At 34.5% G+C, this 22,368-nt stretch overlaps 1 protein-coding gene and 1 long non-coding RNA gene across 2 annotated transcripts in view; one reads left to right on the top strand and one right to left on the bottom strand.

The window, feature by feature from the left end:
* Positions 1 to 2,735: 2,735 nt before the first annotated feature.
* Positions 2,736 to 6,077, bottom strand: pex11a (peroxisomal biogenesis factor 11 alpha). The gene is made up of 3 exons (XM_051134382.1): positions 5,156 to 6,077; positions 4,923 to 5,038; positions 2,736 to 4,073 (listed from the first exon to the last, which is right to left on the bottom strand). Exons 1-3 carry the CDS (start codon positions 5,209 to 5,211, stop codon positions 3,505 to 3,507), a joined length of 741 nt encoding a protein of 246 aa, XP_050990339.1. The 5' UTR covers positions 5,212 to 6,077; the 3' UTR covers positions 2,736 to 3,504.
* A 287-nt stretch (positions 6,078 to 6,364) lies between these two features.
* The window catches only part of LOC127180388 (uncharacterized), a 41,402-nt gene continuing 25,398 nt past the window's right edge, over positions 6,365 to 22,368 (top strand). The window contains exon 1 of the long non-coding RNA XR_007829635.1: positions 6,365 to 6,467. This is a non-coding gene — a long non-coding RNA (uncharacterized LOC127180388). The remainder of the gene's footprint in view (positions 6,468 to 22,368) is intronic.

Raw genomic sequence — 22,368 nt, 5'->3', positions numbered from 1 at the left:
TTTTTACAGACTGTGAAAAGAATGGAACTTTTGATCAAACGGTCCTTGTGAAAAGGAGCGTCCTTCAGCTGAGGAAATAAACTGGCTTCCTGACAAACTGTTGTCCTTAATCCCCACCTCAATAATCAACTTGGCCTAGTGTTAAGGATGGTAGCGCATCCTGACGGCGGGTATTGAGCTTATCAGAATGCGCTACCCCTCTGTTGGAGTAGCTTTATTAAGGTACCGACAGCAAGTATGTCTTCTGCATGCAGTAGCCAGAGCCTGGTCCTTTTCTAAAAGCTAAGGAGACCAGAGCCTGGTCTGTAATTGGGTGGCTGATCAATATGAGAAGACCTCGAGGGCTGCTTTGGCCAGTTATTATTTGGCCGACCAGCAGGGGGCGCTCATTCCCTGACATGTATGTAATCAACTTGACCTACTGTTTAAGATGGTAGCGCATCCTGACGGCCATACTGCTATATAAGCTATCAGGATGCGCTACCCCTCTATTAGAGCACGTCTATCAGCTGCTTTTGAAAAATCATGTCCTTTGCCTGCAGTAGCTAAAATCTGGTTCTTCAGTAAAGTTAAGCAGGCCCCAGTGTGGTCTGTTTATGGATGGGAGACCAATTAGATAAGGCTTAGTTTTCTTTTTTTTTTTTTTTTTTTTTTAACAGACTGTAAGAAGAATGGAACTTTTGATCAAACGGTCCTCGTGAAAAGAAGCGTCCTTCAGCTGAGGATGATATATGTGATACATATGATATAATCGTATGATATATCATTATTACGTAACAATAACATGACATTGATATGGCTGTATCTTTGTAATAATCTTTAAGCAAATACTGTTAGCGAAACTGTCCTAACGTTAACAGTTACCAGTCAGCGCTGAGAATTTACCGATGTCTATCAGTTATAAACAGATACATTATATATATAACAAGATTTAATAAGCGTGTAGCTAAAGTGTTGTGCTATATATAAAATCCCCACTTGTGCTGTTATTTAAGACTTTAAAACAAAGATTAGCTCCATCTTGCTCGGTTATTATTAATTCATCGCGTAAACAGCAACAGAAAATGACAATAATCTAAATTAACACCAAAATAAACGTAAACTAATTAAATTCAGTGAATTCAAGTGCAGTTTTAAAGGATATATATTACCTCAGAGATTATCGTTACCTCAGAAAACAGCTATTTGGCCGTTTTAACCGTTTGTCGTTTAAACAAGTGACAATACACTCGTAATCAAATTGACCACTAAAATGGGTGTAATTTGATTCTTATTAAATAATTCACAACTCTTTTGACAAATTTTAATAGAAAATTCAGAAATTAACCAAGAAATTTAAAAGCTTACGTTAACGTTACCTGATTGAGTTGAGCCTGGGCGGTACCAGTCGAAACCTGAATGACCGCTCATTATAATCTTAAATAAAGATTAGATCCCGTATTAAAGTGTGAAAACAATCGTCAGTCTGTTGGCGCCCAACTGTAGGCATTTGTCATAATGCGTAATGATCATTAGCTCTGTTGGTTATTATAATACATTATGAACTTAAACAGTTCATTCAATAAAACAGGATTACATGCTTTTGATATTTTATTTGAACTAATAATTGTCTCATTACTATTATATATATATATATATATATTTATTTGTTTATTTTATATGTACATACACAGTCGATCAATCGTCAGAATAATCGACTGATTACTCAATTACCAAAATAAACATTAGGCCTAGTGACAGCCCTAATAGCAACTTTAGGCCTGTAGTGTTAGTAATGGGCACAGTTCAGTTGAAGCACTGCTTTGTGAAGCTTTGAAACATTGCGAATCATTTGTTAGCGCGTATCAAACTGCCAAAGTCACATGATTTCAGTAGCAGAGGGACCAGTTTAGGACCAGCATCCATGCTTCAAAACCTACCTAACCAGCATATGCTGTTTTTTTCAACAGGGATGTCACAACCACTCTGATCACAGCCCCCACACCCGTGATCTTGGATCAGTTTTATAAATTAGTAAAGATTTTAATGAAACATTTGTGTAATTAAAAGGAAGTGTAGTGGTCTATAGTCTCTTATTGGTCTGTTTAGACAAGCCCTTTATAAAACAAACAAAACAAGCCCTGCAAATAATAAAAGAAAATATATTTTATAGACACTTCATATTTGTATTTGATAATGTTAATAATATATTATATTAATACAAAACTTTTGCAATAGATTTGTAAAGGCTGTTTTTATGCATGTTTTGGTCTGAGTTTTCATTTTAACCAGTAGGCGTCACCAGCGTGTGGTGTTTCGAGCGATTCGAACAGAATTGGTTCAGTTGATTCGAAGCTTCGAAAAGTTTTTTTTCATCCACCATTTTCTTTTTGTAAGAGTGGACTCGGTCATTTGGTGTCTTATACAATATTATTTTAATGTATTATCTTAATTATGAGCACACTGGTTTGTAGTGCACTGTTAACAGTTTTGCTGTTTACGGCACGTTGTTATTCTTCTCATTATTTCATAGCGGCTAATGAACCGGAAGTCTTTCCCATAGACTTACTTCCACATTAAAGAAAAAGGTGGTAGGTTATGTTAGAAATGTTAGAAATTCTGTAACTATAACCACATGTTTGTTCTGTGTCCATAAGAACACAGTTTTTACTCTTACTATGTCTAATGTAAGGTCAAGCTGTCAAAATTTTATTTTTGAAAACAACTGAGAGAAGACAAAAACATTTTAAACAGTGCATAGAAATTCCTTTATTAAAATTCACAGTTTGTTCTTAAAGCAGTTTGTGCTGACAACCGATTATGTGGAATCAGAATGTAATAAGTTATCTGTTGTCTTGATAAACCAAAATTGGAAATAACAACTAACAAAACCCTGTCTGGCACCTAAAATAAAACACACATCAGTAAAAAACAACTGTGGGGTCTTACAGGACGAGGTAGAATATCTAACTTCACAGAGGGTTCTCCACATAAAAGAGACTAAATACTAAGCACATATTTGAGAAAGTTGAACATCTGCCATCATAGAAAGCATATTTTTGTTGGAAAGTTACAAAATGTGTTCATGTACCCTCATCTCAATATCATCAGTACCAACTTGTTATAATCTCTATTAAAACTACTAAACAGTGCATAATATACAAGTGTATTATTTCAGTAGGACTGCCATAATACAACAACAGATAGAGCAAGGCACTCAATTTAATGAAAGTGTACACAGCATGTGGTCAATCCCACACTGCGAGATCTTATCTAAATGATGCTAATATTTTTTATTATTATTATTATTTTGTGAACAGCCCCGCAGGTGCACTAATGCATTATGGGTATGTTCTGTTCCCCTGTCTCCCTTATACAACAATTAAGTTGATCCATTTACAAAAATATGCTTGATGTTAATCTAATTCCACACTAAAATGAAATCACAATAGTTGTTAGGAAAGTATCCTTATACAAGACATTTTGGATGTTCCTCGAAAGCATTTTCCTCATTCATTCCCTAAATCATGGCTTGATTTTGAGGCTAGGCCTCAAAACGGACAGTATACCTAAAAGTGAGGAAACAAGGCCACAGAAGCCCACCACCCCGGCATTTGTCTGGTAAATTCCCAGTTTGTCAAGTGGAATGAATAGATCGCAAACATTTTTAAGCGTATCGAGAGCCACAGACGGTTCATTTCTGAGGCTCTCGATAAGAAGGAACAGGAACGCATCAAGCTGAGGCACTACGGCACAAGCCACATCCGGGCTTTCACTGAGATGTTGGTCGGCTTTTTGCTGGAAGTGTTGGTCCCGAGACTTCTGCACCATGAGCTGGGCGATCACATAGACGTCTCTGGTTAGATTCATGACCAAGGATAGGAAATAAAAGCGAGTGGAGTTCAAGCTCCAGCGCTCCTTGTCGATATCTTTTATTAGCCCAACACTTTTGGCCCAGAGAATGTTGTCACAGATGAAATATAAGGCACGGTTGAGGTTGGCAAAAATAAGGCAAAAGCGCAGCACAGGGTCAGAAATATGAAGAGTGCTCTTGGCCGCGTGAATCGAGTTGACTGTGTTTCCAAGCCTGAATACTGAAAAAGAGCAAAATGGATACATTAATGCAGGCTAGACACTGCATTAATTCCATCATTGTGTACTACATCCCAAATTGTTGTTAATGCAGATTTTATTTCCCAGTCACTATTCAAATAGTTATAACATTTGTGACCCTGGACCACAAAACCAATCTTAAGTCGCTGGGGTATATTTGTAGCAATAGCCAAAAATACATTGTATGGGTCAAAATTATTGATTTTTCTTTTATGGCAAAAATCATTAGGAAATTAAGTAAAGATCATGTTCCATGAAGATATTTTGTAAAATTTCTACTGTAAATGTATGAAAACTTAATTTTTGATTAGTAATATACATTGTTAAGAACTGTACTTGGACAACTTTAAAGGCAGTTTTCTCAATATTTTGATTTTTTGCACCCTCAGATTCCAGATATTCAAATAGTTGTATCTCGACCAAATATTAGCCTATCCTAACAAACCATACATCATTGGAAAACTTATATATTCAGCTTTCAGATGATGTATAAAGCTCAATTTTAAAAAATTGACCCTTATGACTGGTTTTGTGATCCAGGGTCACATTTATGAAAAATTTTCCACATTTTGCAAAAGAGCAAAAGTAAGGCAACACGAGGTGGCAGTTCTCTGGCTATACAGTCCAAATATAATGTTAATAATTAAATGTTACTAAATTAATTGGACTGTAAATAGCCTAGATAGACAGTTTTCTAGAGAGAGAAGAATGTTACTGAGGTAAACAGTACGTGTAAAAGCTTGAATAGTAACTAGTGACATAAAAATGAAAGAGCTTTTGTTTTGTATGTGATTGTTTTGTGTTATGTAACAGTAAATGTTCATTCTTACGCTTCCGCCCAGAACTCATATTAGACTCCAGAAATTGCAGCTTTTTGATCAGCTCTTTTCTCTTCGCTTCATTTCTCAGAAGGTATTTCGCCAAAGCACATGCATATTGGGTTGCTCTGAAGTAAGCAAACAAACAAAATATTCAGACATAGTCTTAACTCGTCTTTAAGGGGAAATCATTTCAATCCAATGTTGTTTTTTACGGATGACAAGCTTTGATAAAAGACACTGACCTGAATATGCGATCCCTTCCTTGACTCTGGTTAGTGAACCTTACGAAAGTTTCCATGTGGCTGGAACAGACAGTGTGCAGCAAACGCGATTCTTTCGGGATTTAAAAAAATTAAAAATTGCTAAAAGCTCGACAGACAGTGCATACTCAAAGTTTAAAGATTCGTGTCAGTGTTGTCACTGTATGTCATGTCAAATCCACACGCTCCAGCGTGGCTGTGGGAACTGAGGTGAAAGTTCATGTAACACACAAAACACACGTTGGCACCAGAGAACAAACTTCACATCCCTTTATTATTGTGTCACGCTTATAAAAACGATAAAATTTCGCACTTACGGATTACAGGCGATTAAAAATGTACTACATTATAAAAAATATTTATGACAAGCAGTGTGTTTGACGATATGATGACTGACTCGTTATCCGGAATCGATTCTTTTGAACAGTTCGTTTAAAAACCATTCCATTTTACGTCATGACGCACATGGTGCCACTCAAGTCTGACCCTGCGTCCCACTATCCACCCTATCTGCCCTAAATAATATGGAATGCAGGCCGATTTTAATCAAAGTCGTCTTATTAAACGTATGTAGGCACGCTGTCTTATTAATAATGTTTATTGCCATTTAACGTATCCTAGTTTTATTTGTTGCAGATTCAGCTGAAGTTGTAAACTTATTTCAAAGATATTTTATTTGTAATATTTCTTCTACCGCCCAAAAGTAAAATCTTCCTTGCTTTGAACAATTCGCAAACGAAATAAGACTGGCTTTGTGAACTTGTTTCATTAAAAAGATCCGACTCAAAAGAACGATTCATTCACGTTCACGTTTTGTTCGGTTCATGTTCCTAAGGTTATTTAAGATGGATAAGTCGTTTTTAGTATTATAAAGAAGATAAGTAACTCTATGTTGTTTCTCTATTTTTTTTTTTTTTAAAGAGTAGTTATGTTAATTGTTGTGAAATGTAGAGCTCGAGTTAAATCGGATGTTTTTGAATGACGGACGCGCAGGGTTGCCAGGTTTTCACAACAAAACCCGCCCAATTGCTGGTCAAAACTAGCCCAATCGCGTTTCAAGGAGGTTCCCCGTTAAAAATCGCGCTCCGGGGGATAAAATACACGTTTTCTTTTTCGGGGCTAAATATGGCGTAATTGGGATCGCTTCAACCCGCGGCAACAGCGTTAAAATAGCCGCGGCAAAACCGCGGACTTGGCAACACTTGCTTACGAGTCACAGTGTGTACTTCCTGATTTAACTGACCAATGACTGGTTCAGGATTGAAGAATGGAAACACCTGGATTATCACTACAGGTTAGTACCTGTTCTTTATTACATTTAAATTCAGTATTGACTTATTTGTAATTATTTTATAGCTGGCAAATGTGATGTGATCATATAGATTTTACTTGCAGCATAATTATATATTTTATATATGCAGGAAGTTAATTAAATTGTTAAGCATTCTTATTTATTTCTAATTAACAGCATGTTAATCAGGCTGTGAGTGTGTGTATATTTTAAAGTAGCTTTGAATTTTAAAAATATGTTCATATTAGCGTAAGCTTGGCTGTAAAATCCCTTTAGCAACTGTGTGTGTCAAAAAATAGGAAAATCTTTACATAAAACACATCATAAAAGCAGGGCCTTGACAGTCCAACTGAGTGACTTGGATGAGATTACCAGGCATAGCCTACTTTCTATTTTTATGCATAATGTACGTGACGATTTGAACTGCTCCCATGTGATTAGTTATTAGGCTGCTTTTTGAAGGAATATGTCCAGACAGTTATTTGTGCTTGTTGTCATTCAATAGCATCTATTATTGTTTAAAGAAAATGTATTATCATCTATTACTATGAAAGGGCCTTGTTTTGCTATCAGTAGCGTATAGAAAAGCATAGGTCTACAAATGCAATGGCTTTGAAATCAGACAGTGGAAGCTTATTTTAGTATAATGCATGCTTCTCATTTTTGACATAAAGATGATATAAACCGTGAAATTTAAAATGTGTAATCTAAGATATTTTTCTCGGCTTTTGGTTATTCCTTTTGATGTGATCTATTACATGTTTTATATCTACAATGAGCTATTTTCATTATTATTATTTCTCATGTGCAGCCTGAAAGAGAATATTTGAAAAAAATATTTTTTTATTAATGTAGTAGTCGTGTTTGATTGATGACCTTAAGGCCAAAATATGATTAAAGCCAGAGTTCATTAAAAGAATAGTTCACCCAAAAATGAGATTTAGGACAGATTTAGAGAAATTTAGCATTATCACTTTCTCACCAATGGATTCTCTGTAGTGAATGGGTGCCGTCAGAATGAGAGTTCAAACTGCTGATAAAAACACAGTAATCCACAAGTAACTGACACGACTCTATCAATTAACGTCTTCTTCATCAGAACAGATTTGGAGAAATTTAGCATTATCACTTGCTTACCAGTGGATCCTCTGTAGTGAATGGGTGCCGTCAGAATGAGAATTCAAACCACTGATAAAAACGCAATAATTCACAAGTAACTGACATGACTCTATCAGTTAACATCATCTTCATCAGAACAGTTTTGGAGAAATTTAGCAGCATCAATTGCTCACCAATGGATTCTCTGTAGTGAATCGGTGCCATCAGAATGAGACTTCAAACCACTGATAAAAACACAATAATTCCCAAATAACTGACACGACTATATCAATTAACATCTTCTTCATCAGAACAGATTTGGAGAAATTTAACATTATAAATTCCTTACCAATGGATCCTCTGTAGTGAATGGGTGCCATCAGAATGAGAGTTCAAACAGCTGATAAAAACACAGTAATTCAGAAGTAACTGACAATTATACAAAAAACAAATCCATCAAGGCGTCTTTTAACTTCAAATATAAGTCCTCTATCCATGATACTGCTTTCTCCAGTGAATGTCTTGTCACCTAAAAATATGCACTGATCAAATATCGTTCATAAGCGAGAACAGTCCTAAACAAATTCACAGCACCCATTCACTGCAGAGGATCCATTGGTGAGCAAGTGATGTAATGCTAAATTTCTCCAAAATACATTATATACATATAAAACCAACTTGTCATGTTGTGTGAAAGTCAGAGCAGTTTAGCACATGCTCCTGCAGGTGGCAGTGTTTAATCAAGAATGACGCACAGTATCAGTCTCACACAATATTTAGTGGATCCTTAAAAAATATCTTTGCACTCACTGGCCAAACATACCTCAATCATAAATTCAACCACCTCAAGGCTGCAATATGGCGTTTAGAAACGCAGTTCAGGTAAAAGGCCGCCCAAATTAAATATGCACTGACATTTTTATCACTTTCATGATATCACGTAGGTACTTCTATCCTATTATGAATTTGCTATATTGCTATTCTGAGTTGTTTCGGGCTATATTGATGTAATGAAATGGTTTTGGACGAAAGAAAATTATGATATGGCAACAGATTTGCATGCATGACATTGCCTCAGGTATTACCGAGGCATTCCTGGAAGAGCTGAAGTTTATTGAGGAAAGCACAGATGGTTTACCCAAGAAAGCACTGTTCTTGAAGAAGCATATTAATGTGGTTTTATTGAAAAACAATACATTTAACCAATGCCTTCCCAGCTGTTGCTGTAGAGCATAAGACTTATTCTTGGTTATTGACTGGCAGACTGCCATGTTGATGTGTTTTAAACGGTCACAGATGTTTAATGCCACACATTTTGAGTTAAGTATTTACAGAGAGACACATTACACAGGTAAACATGAACATGTTATGCTAGAACTAGATATTAGATGAAAAATGAATGCAGAAATGTATTCCAAGAAAACGAATCTCACTTTGTTATTGGGATTATTGATTGAAGCATTGTTATTTTAAACATGCCTAGAGGCGAGTGAAACTAAATGATATTTTTCTCCTTTGTCCTTCATCCAACAGGAGGTTATTTTGAGAGATTTTTGAAAAGGGTTGCCAGGTGCAGTACATCATGCTCTGTTGTGCAAGACTAGAGATAATGTGTGTGTTTTGAATAGCCTCAAATCTTTTAAGGCTTTGTAAGAAGCTGTTTTAGCTATGGTGTGATACATTTGTGTACTGGTAATTTTCTGCCAGGATGCATTAATTTATCCATTATTTATGGACATTTCTGTTAACTCTGTTAATTCAAAATGCAGGTAAAACATCTGTTAAAAAATAGATATAGTATATATTATTAAGTATAATATAGACTGTCAGAATGATTAAGGTTTAAATGGTGGCTTTTTTGATGTATGGTGTCCTTTTAGAAGTGGCATAATGGCACCTTTTCTATATTTTATGGTATTTTGCTGCTGCATTTATACCATAATGTAACATGTAGTTCTGCTTTTAGACATCCTTTAATGAGAAAAGTGCATATTTGCTTGTTCCTCTGCTTTGATTTGCAGAAGAAGGGCTTTCAGATATAATACAAATGGGTATATTTGGTTGTAGAAAATAAAACTAAAATAAAATGATTAAATAAAAATTAAAATAATTAAAATAGTAACAATAATAAAACATTCAGGTATGTGTCAGATGTATTATGTACAAATTCACTTTTTATTTTATTTTGTTTTATTGCTGCTTTGTTGGTATTTACTTGGTTTACTTATTATTGAGTACAATGACTCATAAAATAAAAGTACAGGTGTGCCTCTAAGAAGTAATGTAGGATGTGAATGTGAAATGCAGATGACATGCTGTGAATTTATTTTATTTTATTTTATTTTATTTTATTTTATTGCTGTTTTGTTGGTATTTACCTGGTTTGTTTCTTATTCAGTACATGGACTCATGGAATGCAGTAGGAAAATATGCATTTCACGTTTATATCCTACAAATATTGTCATCCTACATTACTTTTTAGAGGCACACCTGTACTTTTATTTTATTTTATTGCTGTTTTGGTGGCATTTGGCTGATTTGTTTCTTATTCAGTACATTGACTTATGGAATCCAATTAGAAAATATGCATTTCACACTTTAATCCTACAAATTACACAGTGTGATTGTACATAATTATTTTATTTTATTTTATTTTATTTTATTTATTGCTTTTTGATGGTATTTACTTATGGAATTAGAAAACATGTTTTTCAAACATTAAAGGAGGCATCGGATGCTAAATTCGCTTTTACATGTTGTTTGAACATTAATGTGTGTTGGCAGTGTATGTACAAATCTACCTTATAATGATAAAAATCCATGCAGTGGTTTTTAATTAATCTGTAAAACTAATATCCCCTTTTTCAAATCGAGCCATTCTCAGATGCCTGTCGTTGTGGCGTCACACCAACAGAGGCCGCTCCCACGATAGTTGATTGACATTAGCGTCTTCCCTCAGATCAGTTGTAACAGTCTGACCTCCATGTTTTGATGCCAGAGCAGGGATGTAAGTTAGACAAGGATGTTGGTGTTGCTGGATGTAATAATGAACGTAATGGTCGTCATTTACTCCTGACATCTGAGCTGCTGAAGATGCAGTGGATTACGTTTGTTTGTAAAGGGAATGCGCCTCCCAATCTACATATATCCGTCTATGTTCCTGCAAATCATTAGTAATCCAGCTTCACTTACAGCAGAAGTGAGTATAAGGGTTTTTTTTATGAATCTTTGCGATCGCCTTTCCTAATAATGTGCTAGTTAGCAAGTTAAGCGGCTAAATGCAGCTAAAGTAAACCGGCTCGTCACTCCACAGAGAGAAGAGAGGGGCGGGGCGAGCAGAGCTTATTTGCATTTAAAGCAGCCTCGACCAGAAAGGGATGATTTTTGCAGAACTGATTTTGACAAGGTGAAAAGGGTGTTGTTTTACACAACCATTGAGAATTTTTAACCAAAGTATATTATAGACATTAAGACCCTAAAGAATCATATTAACTTGTGGAAAATGGCCATCCGATGACCCCTTTAATCCTACAAATTACACATTGTCATCCTACATAATTTCTTAGAGACACAACTGCACATTTTATTTTATTTGTGGTTTTGTTAGTATATGGTTGATTTGTTTCTTATTCAGTACATTGACTCAAGGAATGCGATTAGAAAACATGCTTTTCACACTTTAATCCTACAAATTACACATTGTCATCCTACATAATTATATATTTTATTTTATTTTATTAGCTTTCTTTTTTTACCCCACCCCCCTAATACTCTGTTTCATATCACATGTACAGTCATTATTCCAACCTCAAAAGATATATGATTTACAAAGCGAGCCTTTCATGTTTATATATTGAGGCTACCCAAAGCCCTCTAAAGAAACAACTGTTGAACACGTTGCATCAAACAGAAATGCATTCAAGCTGTGTGTTCAAATGAAAGAGACAAAGCCATTTCATGCAGCTTTGTTTTGGTCAAAAGATAATAATTTTTGTTTTTGTTTTTCTTTAGCTAAAATGGCTTTCAGGGTTTGAATATATTACCACTCTTTGTTTTATGTGACTACAAATGACACTATAAAATAAACATTTGTATCTCTTTGTTCTATCAAATCTGTTTACTAAAGAATGGATTTAAAGATCTTAACACACATATTATGTAGCTATCAACGACATCAAGACTAATTTATTCACAATCTTTGCTGAGAGTGACATGAATGTAAAGCTAAATTCATTCAGAAATTTAAATCTTTGGAGTTCAAATTGTATTCATTTCTCTTTTTTTGTAGTTCACAATGATGAATAATGCATTTTGCCCCTTTCTCCAAGGAGCCTACAGTACATGTCAATGAAGTGAGACTGGGTGCTAGCAAAGCTTTTGAAAAAAAAAAAACTGTCTGTCACTATGTGCTGTCAATTTCAATCACACAAACAATGTCAAAGCCTGTTTCTCACTAGTTTTACATTTTTCAGATATGCAGTATGTAAAGCTTACTTCTAATACAGGCTGAACATATTATGAAGATGTCAGGTGATATAATACCTTATACTTTTCCAGGACTGGCAGCACTGTGTTATGCAAATATAAAGGTCTAGAATATGCATTATAAATCATAGCTTTGAAACTTCCTTATAAGTACATTTTATTCTATATACAGCCAATTTTGCCTTGAGCCAGAAAATGCTTACTGTAAAGAGATCATTAACATTAAGTGAAAGGCAGAAACCATCTGAACCATCGGGGTCAGACAGCCGAGATAGATCAGCTTCTTATTTTGTAATGTCTGTTTGCCAGTTTTAAGAGCCAGACACATGAGTCTCCTCTAATACCAGAGGTTAGTAACCAATAAAGGCCTTTGGCCCTTGCCTAACTGCAGAGTCAATACAAAAACACTCAATTAAAACATGTCTGTGGGTGCAGAATTATTGCAATCATATTCTAGGAAATATATGCTTGACAAATAGATGAATAGAAATTGATGAACCTGTCAACTGCCAGCAGCCTGGCAGCCCTTTAAAAGACAAGTGGTATATATATGAAAGACAATGAATAGACATTAAAAAATCATTTTGCTATAAAGTATTAGGCAATATAGGCAGTAGAGTAAAACAGTAGAGTGTTTTTGAAAGTGGTTGAGCTTTAACAGCCTCTTTATACAACTCTAATACAGTCAAGATTACTCTGTATACCATAAAGTTGCTTTTTTATATCCTGTTGCTTTCAAACAGACATCCATAAATAACTTCCGGTAATTTGTGTTTGACTTCGTATGTCTCTCGGTTATGACAGGTGGCAGCTAGTGACCTATTCTGGAATCTTATTACTGCATCTGAGTGTTCACTTCAACCACAGTGTCAAAAGATGGCCACTGATTTCTGGTCATCGCAAAACACATACGGAAGCATGTGACGCTCGCTTTTTTTTCAGTGTTTGCTGCCTCATTATATGACTACATGAACACATTATCTCAAGAACTGCTCTGAGAATCACTTCATGAGCATTTTACCCAGGGTTGCCAGGTTTTCACAACAAAACCTGCTTAAATGCTACTCAAAACCAGCCCAATTGTGTTTCAGAGGGGGTCCTCTGGTAAAAATCACGTTCCGAGTTCCCTTGGTAAAATTCGCATTCCAAGGGATAAATATCACATTATTGGAGTCAGGCAACAGTGTTAAAATAGCCTAATTTTGCAGGATGACCACAGACTTGGCAACACTAATTTTACAGTTTCTTTTAAGAACTATTGAAGAATCATATACACATCATATACTATTGTCATATCATATACAAACTGAAACTTAAAAGGTATAACACAGAAAACACAGAATTTGGTAAAAACATATAAAAGAGCATTAAAATAGAGCATAGAAATAGAGCATTAAAAATGTTATTTTTGTTGAACTTTTAATAAATTGCTGTTACATTGTGTAAGTTTCATGATCCATTTAATTTACCCATTAAAACAGAAAAAAAGAAATATCATAGGGCCCTATAAGAGAGGTATAAGCAGCATCATCTGTATTTTGTTGAATATTGATAAAATATCTATGACATTTAAACCAAACTGTAGCATATAATTTACAAACAGAAACTTAAAGGTCTAAAGATCAACCCGTCAAAATAAAGTTTGGTTTAAACTGAAAAAACTGTGACAGATATATATTAATTAATGTAATGACAGTACTACTAATACTGCTAATAAAAGTATTATTAAAACATTTAAGGAATATTTACCAGACAAAAAAATGATTTGGCAGAAAAATGTAAATACACAACACAGTATTTCTGGAAAAAAAGAATAATAGTAAAAATAATAATATTGTTTTTTTTTTTTTAATCAATTAATTAGAGATGTTTTGGATTATTACAATTAAATAAAACCATACAAATGGAATCCATAAAATTAATGGAAAAGACCGAATTTGGTTAAAAAATAGATCTGAGAAAAAAATGCATATATTTCATAGGGCCTTAAAAATGTAATTTTCGTTAAACTTTTAATAATTTGCACAGAATTTGGTAAGAGTAAGTTAAATAAAAATACTGAATGTGAGGGGGAAAATATTTCATAGGGCCTTAAAATGTAATTTTTAAAAAACTTTTAATGAATTGCTATTAAGTTGTGTAAGATTGTAAGAAGAGGGGGGTATAAAAGTGGTATGAGGAACATGTAATCTGGATTTTATTGTATATTGATAAAATATCTATGACATCTAATATCAAACTATAGATGTAGCACTTGTTCCATAACCAAACCATTCTTCATTTAATATGTTTCCAGTTAACAACTGCCTTTATCTAAACAATTTTTTAATAGACATCCATCTGGGATTTCAACTTTTCTATCATCCATAGAGGTCAATGTTAAATGTGTGAAAATGCATTCAGAAAAATGTGCTGCGTTGAATGTGTTTTGAATATTCATGCCACTTGCACAAAACTGGATGATATGCTTCAAGGTTATTCTTAATGCCGTTCTTAAAGCACACAAAATGCAAAACAAGTGTGCGAATTCACCAAAAGACAACCTTTCAAAAGGAGCTAAAAGCTGTTGTATGGTTCTTGTCCTTTGAAAAGGTTTTTTATTTGTCTTTAAAGCTCTAAAGAACGGAAGTACTGCTTTTAAATGGCTGCATTAGGTAAAATAATACAAGATGATTTGAACTTGAATGTGCTTTACAGGTTATTCCAGTACAAACTGTTCAAGGAATTTAATACAGCAGGTACAGAAGATATAGTGACTATGTAATTCTCCTTTATATACAAATCTTTTTTTCTTTAATGCATAATTTGTTTTTCTGTTGGATTCATTAATCCTTAAAATGCCATTTTTTACATTTCCTCAGATTAACAGCCATTGTAATTCAAAGCAAGTGCAGTGCATTCCAGATAACTCACTGAGCGTTTCTTCATTTTCTTTAGAAATCGTATAGGCTAAGGTGCTGGCTTAGCATTTGACATTTTGTAGCTGTGTTTTTGTTCTGTACACAGATTTCAACCGTTTATTGCTTACTCCTCCACCGGTATTTGTGAGTCATTGTTTATGTTAACTTATATAAGAGCACGCTACATTGAGTGAGTGGATGTAATTATTAGTTGTGTAAATGGCAGGTGCCTCACGCATACAACTTTGCGTAGGTTTCTTCCAACCCATCAGACCTGTTAGATCAACACGGTTGAACTGGTATATTTTTACAATGATGATCCATGTATGGATTTTCATTGTGTTTGGCCTTGTGGTTAGGTAGAAAAAACTGCATAGGGGCTACTGTAGAGAAGGGTACAGTGTCATCTGTTCGGAAGAGTTGCTTTTATAGAACTGTCAGGTAACATCAGACGGGTCTTGTCACACCATTGCATGTTAGTCAGATTGATGCCTATTTGAGTGAAAATGTCAATTTCTGCAGTTTGCAACACAGTTGCAGAAGACGGCCCATGGGAACTGAATTGATTATATAAGCCAAGAGATCCTTTACTTTTAATAGAATGTTATGTAAGGTATTGCTTCTATTTAAAGAGCAGGTCATATGGTTTATCGAAAAATATCTCTTTTGCAGTTTGTAATTTTTATATTTTTAATTAGAATAACACATTTTACTGCTTTTATTTTATTTCACATTTTAATATTTAATCATGAACTGCCAGGACGACAGCACAGTGTTTAAAAACAACAAAATACGCTAGGGCTGGGTAAAAAAAAAAAAAAAAAAAAAAAAAATCGATTTCTCGATTTTAATGTATTCTCATTTTAATGAACCAATATCGATTCTTATATCACAATCGATTTCTTGGTCTATGGTGTTTTCAGTTGATGAATGGACAGTACATAGTGTGTCTTTCTTCCAATAAATAGCAATAGACTAGGCTTTGTGTTAATTTTGATATAAAACAAAGTCTCACAGATTTCAAATTCAAGCAATTAATACCATTTTGGTGCTCTCTAATGTGGCGTGATAGTCGTTGTAGCTTCTGTGTACTCGTCTGTGCATAATCAAACGCATAGGAAAACATTCGGGATAGTTTTGTTTTTGTTCTGTATCCCGTGCTCTGCTGCCAGACTGGAGCGCACTTGCCACCAACTGGACAGTGGTGGGAATTACAGCTACAATTTTTAATATATCACCCTCGGTGTAATCTGTGAAAATGACGCACGGCCTTCAGATTTTTCCGTCACTGAAAAAATATTTTCGTCAATGACGGAGAATTTTCAGTTAATGCAACCTCTGTTTGTAATGTAGCTGTTGTAATGAAGTTGTTAATCAAAAAGTGCATTATACACAAAGATATTGTTTTTTAGAAGAAAGAGTCGAATCAGAATCTTCTTGAGTCGTTATATTTTCGAATCTTCTGCCTGTTACCAATCTACGTCATTAGGGGGATTTTGTTTGTTTGTAATTGCATTTTTTTCTAACTTTATTAAAAGTATGTCACAAGTATGGCAAAAGTATGTTTTATGTTACATTTTTAAAAAAAGTTATATTTTATAAGCTTTTTAAAATTTCTGATTAAAACGAGAATAAGAATAAGTAGGGGTGTGACGAGACACTTATCTCACAAGACAAGAAATGACACGAGACTGGGTTCACGAGAATGAGACGAGACGAGATTTTTAAATTTTTCTTAAAATCCTCACTGGTGAAATATATAGGGCAAATAGTGTTTTATTCAACTGAAAAAGATAAAATGCAAAAAAAAATGAAGGTGAATTTTGAACTTCTGGATAAATTGAGAATTCCAGTTGTTTTTAATAAATTGGAGACCATGATTCTCTCACGATTCTGGAGAAAAAAGATTAGAAAACTAAACAAAATAATATAATTTACTACAGATTCTGACAAACTGTCCATTGCTTAAGTCTTTTAAAAACATATATTCTTTAAAAAAAAAAAAAAAAAAACATTCAATGAAGGAGTCAGTGTCTCACTTCATTAAGACTTTTTGACTATTGAAATCTGCTGAATGAATGATTCAATGACACTTTTTTAAAAAAAAAAACTTTTTAAAACCCAAACTACCCAAACTTTTATCCCAGTACTTCTATTATTTAAATGTATGTAACACAGAAATAATGATTATAATGTGGTTGAAATGTTTGTGTTGCTCCTTCTGCGTTCACATTTACCCCGACCTCTTATTCATTAACATGGGCAGCGACAAAACCTGCTTCTCACACTCCACTGACACTGGCGATGTGAAACAGTCCTAATAGACATAGCTAAATCGTTGTCATTCAGGAGTAAGATCGCATGAGTGTCTGAATTTGAGATCTCGATATTTAAATGTAAACACTGCAAATGTTTTGCAAAGATATCGTCACGAGCTCTCGTCACATCTCTAAGAATGAGTTACGAATCAAATGAAATCAGTATTAACAAAATTAATTTGTAGTACGGAGGTGGCACGGAAGAACACAAAAGTGGCTTGTAGGTGTATTTTCATATGTTTAATGAGGCTCAGATGTGGCACAAGTGCAATCAAATTCATTAATTCATGCTGAGATTAATATTTTAAATGTGAAATGTGGGGGTGGGGGTGGGGGGGGGGGGGGGGGGGAAATCGAAAGGGTGAAAGAAGAGAAAGCCTGAATCAGTCTAAGTTTGAAACTTCATCTGAATATTTTAATAACTATAGCTAGAATGCATAAAGTTTGTGCAACTGTTATGTTATAAATATTGACTGTAATTTTTAATTAATTCAGTGCATCCTTATAGATTAAAGGAATAGTTCGCCCACAAATGAAAATGTAGTCACCCTCAGGCAATCCAAGATATAGATGAGTTTTTTTCTTCATCGAACAGATTTGGAGAAATTTAGCTTTACTTGCTCAACAACAGATCCTCTGCAGTGAATGGGTGCCGTCAGAATGAGAGTCCAAACAGCTGATAAAAACATTCCAATAATGCACAAATAAACACCTAGATTCCAGTATATCAATTAACATCTTGTGAGGTGAAAAGCTGTGTATTTGTAAGAAACAAATTCTTCATTAAAACATTTTTAACTTCAAATCATCACCAAAAAAGTCCATCACCTCTTGTCCTCCCATATCAAAATCTACTGACATATTAAATTCAAAATGTTAACGGTGTTAAACGGTGCATAATCTGCACATATTTCTCTCCTTACTCAGATTAGATGACTTTTTTTTTTTTTTTTACTAGAAAAAGCAATATTATGGATTGAGCACCTGCATTTAAAGGAGAACTCCACTTCCAGAACAACAATTTACAATTTACTCACCCCCTTGTCATCCAAAATGTTCATGTCTTTCTGTCTTCAGTCACAAAGAAATTATGGTTTTTGAGGAAAACATTTCAGGATTTTTCTCCATATAATGGACTTCATTGGTGCCCCGATTTTGAACTTCCATAAAATGCAGCTTCAAAGGGCTCTAAACGATCCCAGCCGAGAAAGAAGGGTCCTATCTAGCGAAACGATCTGTAATTTTTTTTCCGAAAAATGAAAATTTGCATACTTTTTAAGCCCTTTTTAAGGGATGCATGTCCACGATGCTACAAATTAGTAATGGGTCGCTCTTAAAGGATTCTTTCATTTTTGAACAAATCTTCAATGTGACTCAGGAAGAACGAGACATCTCGGGAAGTGATCCATTCAGTTGCGCATGCGCAATATCCTATTAGGTTCTGTACTGGAATTAGTTCAGATGTGAGTAAATTATTTGTGAATTGTTGTTCTGAAAATGGACTTCTCCTTTAAGACAGAAGCATTAATTTGAAGTTAAAAACTTAATTTTCCCTAAAAATGCATGCAGCTTTTCACTTCACAAGACAATAATTAATTGACTGGAGTTGTGTCAGTTATTTGTGGATTATTGTGATGTTTTTATCAGCTGTTTGGACTCTCATTTTGACGGCACCCATTCACTGCAGAGGACTGTTAATTCTTATATGAATCCTAATTCTTATATGAATTTTGAAAACGACAGTTAGTTATTACATTAATAACATTAATAACATTACTGTAGTAATGATGATACAAATGAACTGATGATTTATAAATTGCACACAGATTAATTAAAGAAGGTCCAGTATGTTTTGGGGAATAAGTGCGGACATTTTTAATTGTGTGTATTTATTATTAATCTGGATTCAGACCAGCCACTGTGCCTGCAACAGTTAGTTGGAACCCATGTTTATGGATCTGTACTGATTCCAGTTTCACTGTTGCAGGTTTAGCTTCAGCTTTTCCCAAATGGATCTCTACCCTGCTCTCTTGCCTTTTAGCCCTTAAGCAACACAGTAAACCTCCGGTTGCTTGAGGGCAGCTGCTGCTGGTTTACTTTAAGTATTTTTGAATGAAAGCATTTGCTAACAGGGGTCGTAAAGTTAACTAAATGAAACCTAAAATGGTATCACAGGAGCACAGGAGATGATCACTGGAACAAGATACGTAAATACAAACAGGAATAAAGATCCTGAACATTTAATTTAATGAGACACACAAGCAGAAACACAGAAATGGTCAATATCATATGATGAAATCATTCTCCAAATTGAGATAGATCTATCTATCTATCTATCTATCTATCTATCTATCTATCTGTCTATCTATCTATCATTTAAAGGTTTGTCATCATGTTTAATTTTGTTTCAACAGTTCTTATCGAAAATAATGTATTTGCAGAAGTTTTCAGTCACCACATTTTAATATTTAACACAGTTTTGCAAAAGTTACACTTGTTATGTATTTTAGATATACACAAATACTAGCATTGGGCACTATTCACTAAAAAGCATCTTGGAAAAAGCATCTTTTCCCCATGTAAAATGGATATCTGTTAAGCTTCTTGCCAAAATACAGTCAGGCGTCCTTTGACATGTATCTTTTGGACCGGGGGCTTCCTTTGTGCTATCTTTCCATTTAGGCTGATGGAGCGCAGTACTTTTTATCTTCAAAGGCTGACCAATGCACCTTTACTCTGTTACCAGTCTCTTTCAAAGTGTACAATTCTGGGTCTTTCTGTGACTTCTCTCACAATTCTCCTTATACTTCACCCAGGATTTTGATAACACTGCCAACTGGGACATCCATATACTAAGGTTTTAACTATTCTTCTGGTTTATGCATTTCTTGTATTTACTCTTTATTATTTTATCTCTAGCATCCATAAAATGTTCTTGCTTTTAAAAGATTAGCAGCTTGTACTGTGTTAACCCTTAATAGAGCTCTATTCAGAAAATGGTTTACCCATAAAGGCCAATTGTGTGGCAATTATGCCCCTTTTAGGGCAATTGCTTTTCACCTGTGTAAACTCAGAGAATGACTACACAGCATTATAATTATGTGAAGCCTGTCCTATAAAAGGAAAAAAGAGTGGAAAAGCTTTTGCTTCATTTGATATGTCATGATTTTAGTCAAGCGTTCGTCACTGACCGATGCTCTGTGTCCCCCGATCAATCTACTGATGTAGACAGATAGCAGAAGTGCTCTCCAACAGCTTTAAAAGACCCATTAATATTGACTTAACATTTCTGATCCCTTTCAGCCACATCCAACCACACTCAGACACTTACTAAACTGCCATTTCAATTACTGAACATTATATCACACTTAAAAGGTAGGTTTTTGGACCCGTATGTGCAAATGAGTAAACAAATAAATTCAATTTCAATCGTTAGCGAAACTACTGGTAGAGCTGCATGATTAATCATTAAAAGATCACGATCTTGATTCAAACACCCACGTGATTTTATTTCTAAATGACAGTGGTTTGTCTGTGTTTTAAACATTTGTGACCCTGGACCACAGTTTTCTTTTTATGCCAAAAATCATCATTCCATTATTTCCATCCAAATTTCCTACCGTTAATATATCAAAACTTAATTTTTGATTATTAATATGCATTGCTAAGAACTTCATTTGGACAACTTTAAAGGCAATTTTCTGAATATTTAGATTTTTTTATTGCATCCTAAGATTCAAGATTTTCAGATAATTGTATCTCGGCCAAATATTGTCCTATCCTAACAAACCGTGCATCAGTGGAAAGCTTATTTATTCGGACTTTGACACAGAGAGAGCATTTATCATGTTTAGGTATAAAACAGCTTTACAAACGGTCTTTTCAACCAGTATTCTGGCTTACAGTCATTCATATTATCACAGAATTATTGGGCTAAAAATTTATAGTTTAGATGCCAACACTGATGTCTATGGTCATGATCAAAATGGAGCGAAACATCTTCTGAAAGTCATTTTCGCCTCAAATTGGCGCTTCAGATAACGTTTGTTGATTACAGTGTCGATTACACTGTTAATACTGACTGTTAAAAGTTTGTCATTGAATCATTCATTCAGGAGGTTTAAAATGCTATTTCACTCCAGAAAAATACAGGTAGTGACAACCGCATTTACAGAAATTCTACACAGTGTACGGAACTGAACTAAACTAAACTGAACTGAACTGAACAGAACAAGTAATGACGTATTTAAATGTGCATCAGAAATGTGTCTTCGTCTGTATGTGAGATGCAAAAAATAAGTGAAAGAAGTCTTATCCTTAGCACATTTTGACACAGTGCTAGCTGCGGTTACGAGCTCTGCGGTGAAGTGTCAGTGTTGCCAGAGATTAATAGAAAACAAACAAACAAGGACAAGCACAAGCACAAACACACACAAAAAACCACTAAAACTTAAAACTTAAAAGAACTTACCATTAACCATTTAACAGTTTTTTGCTGTAGCATTTTTAGTCTAAATAAATTAATTAAACATTTCTAAATAGAACAAGGCAATTAAGATTTCATCACAACCTTTAGTAAATTACATGTTATTTTGCTTAGTTCAGAAATTATGGGAGAATCAACCTCTATTTGAAAAAGGCAATTCTCAATTTATCCAGAATCATGCAGCCATGACTGGTAGATGCCATTACTACACCATTGAACTGGAAAAGCATATTTCTTAATAAAATAAAGCTTCAAAGAAATATTTATCTCAAAAACATAAAATTGACCTTTTACTTGTCTGCTGCCTTTTCCGTCTGCTGACGGTGCAGTTCTCAATGAATGGGAATGCTAACAGACAGCACTTTTCACATATTATAAACCTTTTTTTTTTTTTTGGAGGGAAGGGGTTAAAAATAAGAGGTGTGTTATATTTGGACAAAAGAACTTCCAGTATTTTAGACTGTGATGCTGTGACAGATACACTTTGTTCCGTTTCGCTCAGATTCAGAAGAAATGGAGTGTGGAAATAATATCAAATCAATCAAAATCTATAAACTTTGAAGTGGTATTTCATAGTTCCAGTGTTGGTGTATAGTTTCTTTGTGGAGAGTTGGAGA

This window comes from Labeo rohita, chromosome 18, assembly GCF_022985175.1.
Source record: "Labeo rohita strain BAU-BD-2019 chromosome 18, IGBB_LRoh.1.0, whole genome shotgun sequence".
Classification (NCBI taxonomy): domain Eukaryota; kingdom Metazoa; phylum Chordata; class Actinopteri; order Cypriniformes; family Cyprinidae; genus Labeo; species Labeo rohita.
The sequence above is the reverse complement of the archived record's forward strand: the minus strand, read 5'-3'. Positions and strand labels throughout refer to the sequence as shown.

What these genes read in the sequence shown, in the direction of transcription:
- pex11a (XM_051134382.1), bottom strand. Translation starts at nt 5,211, where the DNA reads ATGGAAACTTTCGTAAGGTTCACTAACCAGAGTCAAGGAAGGGATCGC. An exon ending in GGAAGGGATCGCATATTCAG is followed by an intron (nt 5,039 to 5,155) that starts GTCAGTGTCTTT and finishes TGCTTACTTCAG; the next exon opens with AGCAACCCAATATGCATGTG. An exon ending in TATGAGTTCTGGGCGGAAGC is followed by an intron (nt 4,074 to 4,922) that starts GTAAGAATGAAC and finishes GCTCTTTTTCAG; the next exon opens with TATTCAGGCTTGGAAACACA.